General features: G+C 41.9%; 1 protein-coding gene across 1 annotated transcript in view; it reads right to left on the bottom strand.

Annotated features, from left to right (window-relative positions):
• Positions 1 to 1051: 1051 nt before the first annotated feature.
• Positions 1052 to 8210, bottom strand: part of kif21b (kinesin family member 21B) — a 50414-nt gene continuing 43255 nt past the window's right edge. Inside the window, exons 26-32 of the mRNA XM_010778066.1 lie at positions 6264 to 6302; positions 3437 to 3573; positions 3055 to 3235; positions 2649 to 2813; positions 1748 to 1865; positions 1466 to 1636; positions 1052 to 1090 (exon numbers count right to left, since the gene is read on the bottom strand). Coding sequence (XP_010776368.1) covers positions 1052 to 1090; positions 1466 to 1636; positions 1748 to 1865; positions 2649 to 2813; positions 3055 to 3235; positions 3437 to 3573; positions 6264 to 6302 — 850 coding nt within the window. The remainder of the gene's footprint in view (positions 1091 to 1465; positions 1637 to 1747; positions 1866 to 2648; positions 2814 to 3054; positions 3236 to 3436; positions 3574 to 6263; positions 6303 to 8210) is intronic.

The following is an 8210-nucleotide window of genomic DNA, read 5'->3' as shown; positions in this document are numbered from 1 at the left end:
CTATCCTCTTTTAATGATAGTATAGCTTAAGAGCAGGAGAGAGAGGGGGTGACATGCTACGAAGGGCGAGGGTTGGCAGTCAAACGCTGGGCTGCTGTGGCAAGGACTAACACACACAGGCATGAAAAAAATCTTTCAAAGCTTCGCCCATTCACTTGAATGGGGTGACGTAGAATATTTTTTATCTTCGCCGAACTGCATTGTGGGGAGCGGAGCATGGCTTTGCAAGCATCGTGAGCATCAAAAGTTGAGCAATGTTCAACTTTTGATGCTCCCGATGTTTTCGAAGCTGGCATCAGCCAATCAAATCCCGTTTATGCAAATCTCGCCGGTACAAGCGCTAGCCAATCAAACCGCGTGCAAGCTGGGAGAGACAGACCGTTCATTTCCTCATATTCCAAACGAGAAATTACGGTAGCAAATCACCCGGTTCTTTACGACCAGAACTATTTACCGGGATACAAACCGGAGGAACCAGGCATGGAGGGAGGTGGCAGAGACAGTGGGTGAAACTGGTAGGTTTTCGCCTGTTTGGGGAGTTTATATCCAGTTTTTGTTTTAACATTGCTATTGCTTTATATGTCGGGGGCAGGAGATTCATGTGATTGGTCGCAAAAAATCGCCAAGCTTCAGACACGCCCAGCATCAAGATTTTTCAAGATTTTTTTCATGCCTGTGTGTGGACGGGCCGTTAGGCTTTGAATATCGGTTGCACTGTTATGAGAGTAATTTTTTAGAACTATCCAATGTCTACCATAGGGTTGCAACAAACAGTTTTTGTTCATTTATTAGCTCTTCATTTAATCAATGGCAATTTCAGTCCGTCTGAAATAAATCAAACTATTGGATGGATTACCATATTCATGTCCCCGACACCATAAACTGTTTTTCTGACTTTCCTTCTAGTGCCACCTTTAGGTCAAAATGTGCTATACTACATGCTCATTAGCCTCATCTGTACTTTGTGTTGTTTTGGGGGATATACTGATAGGAATCCCAAAATAATCTCCCAAAGCTCTTTTTATACTGTGTTGGCCCTCTATCTGTTGCTCTACGTGCAGCATATGGAAAGACTGGCTTCGCTCACAAGCTGATAAGGGTCAAAAGATCATGAATTAATGGCAGAGAACGATGGACTCAGCCTGCTGCAGGCTCCAGGAACGTAGCGTCAGGAGCAGCACTGAAGCACAGCCAGGGTGTTAAACTCTGATGTTTGAACTCTACATGCATATAAAATCCTTCTGATTCCCACTTTACTCAACCCCTCTGACCTCACTGACTGTAGGAGCAAACAACACATGCAGCCTTCCTTTTAGGTAACTCTTAGCAAGTCTTGCTATGTTTCCGGCTGGTAAAAGACGAGTTTCAGGCTTTAAAAGACTCTTCTTCATCGTGGAAACATACATCTAACTAAAAACACAGACTACACATGCAGGCAAATACACTCTCGCACACACACACACACCTGAGTGAGTTCCTGTTCTCCCAGATCCCATTTCTTGATGCCGTTGTCTCTGGACCCACTGAACAGCACATCTCCCTGAACAGCCAAACACTCGATGCCGTCATAATGGGGAGGCTCAAAGTTGTGAGCTGGACCTATATTACCCATAGTTCCCTCTGTCACGTCAAACACCTGTAGAGAGAACAGGAAAAGGGGATATTAAAAGATGTAAATCTGCAAATGTGACACTCAGGTATGGTCTGAACATCTGAGAGTGTGTGAATATGTGTGTGTCTGTGGTACCTTGACATAATGGTCCTTGGAGCCAGTGATTACTTGATCTTTGCCCATTAGAGACTGTCCCACTGTCAGACAGATGACAGAGCCGATGTGGCCCATCAGCTTCCCCATCCCTTGCATCCTACACACACACACACACACACACACACACACACACACACACACACACACACACACACACACACACACACACACACACACACACACACACACACACACACACACACACACACACACACACACACACACACACACACACACACACACACACACACACACACACACACACACACACACACACACACACGTGTAAAGGAGGTGAGGCAAAGCACTGTGAAATTCATTACTTCTAGAATCAGATTTTCAAGGTTTCACCGTATGAAATCACTTTCCGTCTCTCGGGTGGGGCAAAACTGCTGAGACGCAGTGATGCCATAGGCAGACTGTTTAAAACATTCATTCTTCATTTCTGGGGGTTGTTTTGCATCATTAGGTGGGTCTGAGCCCCTCAGCGTAAACTGTCTAATCCAATCTGTTAATAATTTCCCTCTGGATGCATAAAAACTAAGGGGAAGACTGGGATTTCAATGGTTGCATTGTAGAAAGCATACTCATGTATACACCAGCGCTGAGTTCATGCACTTTCTGTTGACAGCCTTCTTAAACTCAAGACGGAATCGGCTCTTTGGTTGATTAACATCTGACAAGCGAATATATACATCCACGTCTACAAGAATTAAGAGCTGGCTGTCTTGAAGCTGACTGAACTAATTCATTTTGGATGACTAACACAAACGTCAGTGGAGGAATTGATGAACACACGTGACTGACTTAATACTTAAACAAACACTTAGAGGAGTAGTTACATAAATAAATGAACCTATGTGTCGGTTAATAAATGTACCTGTTGAGGTCCCACATGCGAACAGTGTTCCCAGCAGCAGCGTAGAGCACGGATCCTGACGGGTTCAGGGCAATCTGGTTAATCTGACACTCGCCCTGTGCAAAGGTGATCGTGCGGGTGGTGGTGCCCGCACAGGCATCCCCTGAGACCACCTGTCCAGACGAACTGTGGGGGTAAAGAGAAGAGTATAAGGGGGACATGAGGTGGAGAAATAAATGGGAACAGAGACAAGTGTACTGAGCAGAACTTCCAATTAGTCAATTCAGCTTGAGGCGTTTCATATCATATTTCTCCACTTTTTTGCATATTGAAACACATCACTGAACTGAAAAAGCATACTATCCTTAAATCACTTCTATGAAATATTATACAGTTTCATCTGGCTGGTTGCGGGCAGGAAACTTACGTGAGCGTGCGGACACACTTGGCAGAGTCTCGGATGTCCCACACCTTGATGTAGGAGGTGGAGACGGAGAAGACTAAACAGGAGGAAGGACTATATTTGATGGACACTACGTTGTTTGGGTGGCCTTTGAGGGTGACGATCTCTTGACCCGTTACCAGGTTCCACATCTTACAGGTGCGATCTGCAGGACAAGAGAAGGGATGTTCAATAACTATCTTGAGGGTGGTATTTTCCAAAATGCTGATCTAATCTTAAAGCGCTGTATTTGTTTTCATATGACAACACTTAAGTTATCTTGTTATTTTCTTCAAAGCAAATAATATCCATTTAAAAGATCTTTAAAAAAGTATTTATACAGTTTAGTAAAGTTCAGTATGTGTACCTTTAGATCCAGTGAATAGCAGCTCATCGGTAGCATCCACACACAGGACGGGCTTTGAATGGCCCTCGGCTACAGAAACACACTGCAGGGGCGCCGTCCGACCCCCCTTCACACCCCCAATGGGATTGATCACACCCCTAAAATGCACACACGCATTTGATGTCACAGTCTTGTCAGTATGAATCAGTGAGGGAGATTTCGTTCCACATATCTACATTTATGCATTTATGTAAATCACAGACAGATTATGAACATGCACACAAAAACACAAACATTCATTCTATTATACAGAGACAATACCAACCCATACTGAAAAAACAAAGATGATCCACACTCGTTAAAATAACTATACACAAATCCAATCACTCAAATTCCTGTTGTTGTTTATTTTATCCCACCTGCTCCATTGAATCACCCTTTCTGCTTTTGTTGTAGACAAGCCCAATTAAGGCACTAGAGCAGTAAGAGCAGCTTTTCTTCCTGTCTTTCTGTCTCCCCCTCTCTCTTACACTTACACGCACACACGCACACCAAGACATACATGCATAAAAACACACACAGCCTCCCCTCTGTTATATGTGCATTCCCTTTCTCTAGCTGAACCTCTGCCCTCCTCTCACCCCGAATCGATGTCCCACTGACAGACAGACGAGAGACCAAGAGTGCCTGGAGAGCAGTCAGCGGAGTGAGACAGCAGGCAGAGGGTGAGAAGAACAAGAGGGAGGAATGTGGGAAAATTGGTCCCCGGTGGGCTTCCTAATAACACCAGTGGTGGTTAGTGTGTATGTGAGTGCATATCTGTGTGAGAGGGTAAGGTAGAGAGTAAAACAGTGAGGAAAAGCCGGAGGATGTGAGGAGGAAAAAGAGAATCTGTGAATACACACAGAACTCGGGGCAGGTTTTGTTTCTGCTGAGAAAAATACAGAAGGGTGTGCATGAAACTTGTCAAATATGGAAACATGCTCCTCGTCTGTGACTGCACATACGCTGATGTCCCAGCGTGACAGCACACACACAACACCTAAATTAAATATTAAACCATACTGCCTGCGTATCTTACCTAACATTGCAAATGCCAACCAAAGTAAAACACTGTCATTCATCAGCCAATGAAAAAAGATTGCATGCATGTCTGCCAAAACTCACAAAACTCAACAAAGGAAAACCAACTTGTGTAGAATAAGCTCGAAAACAATTGTTGACAACAGCCACAGCCTGGGAAACCAACTACATAGCAGCCCGCAACTCAAAATAAACCACAGCACAATGGCGTGAGATGTCACCATCACCACATGCAACATTCATTCTCCACAAGTCAGTTGGTAACTGACTCAGTTCAGCAACTCCACAACCATTTGCCTTTTAGAGCCTCGGGGAAAAGAGTATGTGGTACATGAGGGTGCAGAGATGTATCAAGTTGATATCATGGTCAGATTATCAGATTCTGCTCCTCTGCAGACAGTGACTGTGATGGCAGGTGTATAGAATTATTGGAGCGTTGCATCGATCTGTCCCACCCGCATTTTGGTCCAATTTCATTTAGTAAAGACTGACGATAGAACACAGGTATTTATTTGATAACATACGAGGGGGAAACCAAACATGTGACTAGAGATGTCCCAAAATGATCCCAAAAATCAATGCTCAAGACACTCTATAAGTGATTGGTAATCAGCATCCCACAGTGTGCTCCACTCTGCTGAGTATGAGTCTGTTGATTTATGTGATTTCACAGATTTATGTTCATTTAATTTAAAAACTAAATGTGGAAAATAATATTTAAATGATTCAAAAGGAGAAGGGAATGATGATTTTTGTAGAAGAAGAAGAATTTTAGGCTTAGCTTTATTTGAAAGAACTTTATCACTCTTAAGCTTAGGCTGGTAATGTTATCATTATGAATGATTAAGAAAGTGCTTATGCTCTATCCTCATTGCTTATAACAAAGGAGCAGTAAAGTGTGAAGCTATGACTCATTTATATTTCATATGAATAAAACATAATTGTTCTTAAGTTATTATAATGAACCAGAGCCCTTACTAATAAACCAATTACAAGTACTTTGTTCACCTTCCCGATAAACCATTATGTTGCATTATTTTTGAATACTTTTTAAATAGTTTATCTTCGGTTTTACATACTTTAAACGGTACATATTATAGTATTGCCTAATGCAGCACTCTATTTCACAACATGGCGTGGTCCAAATGGCAGAAAGTGTTCCAATTCTATCAGCATCTGTGGAAGATATCACAGTGTGCTGCGTAATGTGCAATGTGAGGGCTGCTAATGGCTGTTGCAGGGCCAAGCACCAAGAGACCGGCAGACTAATGAAAACATGGAGGGGTCTCACACTGTGCTCTTTGAAATACACAGAAAAACAGACAGCCTTGGTGAGAGGAGCATCAATGCACAGAAATAGATTTACCAGAAAGAGAAGAAGAGGAAACCTTGCTTTTACCATTACTAAATCATTGTATTATATTTGTCTCAAAGGAATGAAAAAATGTCTGGATTCATTTAAAGATGCTTCCTTAAAAATAAATTATAAATGTTTGTATTTACTTTTTTCCTGCTTCAGCCTGCTGAAAAGTGGTAAGGTTCATTCAGGTCTTGTGTGCGAGCAACATTACAGAGCAACCCAACATCACAGGTGGGAAGAGGCCGGCGGGTCAAGAGAGCAGCATGTGGTTAGAACATGCACCACAGCCACCTCGACCGCAAAAGGAGGAAAAGGAGGTCCTGATTAGCGCTGGAGACGAGACGACACCAGGTGAGTTAACAGGCAAACGGGAAATACAGAGAGTGACAAACACAGTTCCTCTACCTGAGCACCTCGGAGAGCGAGGAGTCGCTGTCATCCGACCTGGAGGCAGAAGAGGAGCAGGAGAGGGGAGGAAGGGGCAGGAAGAGGAAAGGGTTAACCACACTACGGAAAGACAGAAGGGTTACTGGCAAAGGGTTAAAAGGGAGGAGTGACTGGAGGAAGGGGTTTAGATATAAAAGCAGTGAGCAAACTGGCAGGAAAAATCTGTCAGAAAACAAAGCTTGTCCAGTGATTAACAGGCAGTTTGCCATGACATGTGCTTCTTCCCAATTAAAACCACTGAACAGGCTTTATTCTTGACCGCTGTCTGCAGATGTTTTCCTTGGTTAAGCATGTTTACTGTAAGTAAACCACAACAATGGCTGGTTAAGGGGAGTTTTCCCTAGTTGTGTTAGCGTTAAAAGTTAAATGTTTAAAGGAAATGTTAAGACTTTTCGCTTATTCTCTTCCTTGACAAGAGTTGGATGAGACAATTGGTACCTGATATCTGGTATCTGATAGTTCAGTCTACAGTTACACCCAGCAGCAGGTTAGCTTAGCTTAGCATAAAAAGGAAACAATCATGGCTCATTCTGATGGTTATAAAATCTGCCTACTAGCAACTCTAAAGCTCATAACTAAAAAGATTGTATTTTCTTTTAGTTCAAAAAGCAATGTGTGGAAACAACAATTAGTGGTTTAACAAATAAAGACATGTGTGTTTATTCTTTAGCTTTAGAAAAGCTAGCAGCTGGATTTTCTTAAGATTTTGTTCAAGCTAAGTTAGCCGTTTCTCTGTTACCAGTCTTTCTGCTAAGCTAACTTAGCCTACTGTACACTCACATTTACATCCAACTCTCGGCAGATAGTGCAAATTTAAAAGTTAAATCATTTATCTGAACAAGGTAGAGAAGAGGTTCTGAAAGAAAGAAGGAAGTAGTCAAGGAGGAAACACTGATGCCAAGGTAGTCATACAGGAGGTCAACAAACTGCACATACATTTTTTACATATATGCAGCCATAATGTATGACTTCCGTAACGCCAGTGTCTACTAACATATCTACTCCTTCCAGGCATATACAGGGATTAGTGCAGAAAGGAACATAAGGAACCGCAAACAGGGTTAACAGAAGGGAAAATCTAGGAGGCTCTGTTTAAAGCTGTCCAGGGAATGAGTTCAGACCACACCAATACAATATCTCCACTGTGTGTAACCGTGCAATAAAAGTGTTATTATATTGTAAATATTTTATAGCCTCATGTTTGTCACCATGAGAGCCTGCTGTGCTTTACACTCTGAGCATGAAATAATAAAACTAAATGGTTGTGGATGTGTCTGGAGGGAACAACAGTGTTAAAAAGGTGATTAAAATTCCTCCATCTCTTGGTATTCACGGCTGGCCACAGTATTTATTAGCATAGTGATAGCATCAGCTTTTCTTACAGACTCTCAAGAAAAAATCCTTTTAAAATTCATTGTTTTCAGAAGATGCAAATGAAATGCGAAGATTAAAAAATGGCTCTGGGATGCAAAGCCTCTTTATCCATCAGACAACATGAAAACTTGGTTTGAAATTAATTTTCCTCATTCTAATGTGTCTCTCAAATCTGTGTCAAATGCCTGATCCATGTCTCCTAGGAAGCCAATCTCCTCACATATTATACGGTCGAAAAACCGAGGCAGAATGCTCCCCAACCTCACAAAAACATTTTAATGTTTGATTTCTGTACTGGCAAAGGTTCATTGTGAACATCACAATGACTAATTTGACCCCAAATTACACAGAATTCCGACTGGCTTTCTGTATATTAATAAATTGAAGAGATTGGCTCAATATAGCTTTGAATTAATACTTGTGATGATGAAGTTTGTCATCATCACAAGGTCAGTGTCAGTAATGTAAAGAAATTGAAAGCAAAAAATAAATAATGGTTTAAATTATTAAAATTTCTGGCAAAAAAAAATA

Source organism: Notothenia coriiceps, unplaced genomic scaffold (genome assembly GCF_000735185.1).
Source record: "Notothenia coriiceps isolate Sejong01 unplaced genomic scaffold, NC01 NC01_scaffold00018996, whole genome shotgun sequence".
NCBI lineage: Eukaryota > Metazoa > Chordata > Actinopteri > Perciformes > Nototheniidae > Notothenia > Notothenia coriiceps.
This window is presented reverse-complemented; position numbering and strand designations above follow the sequence as displayed.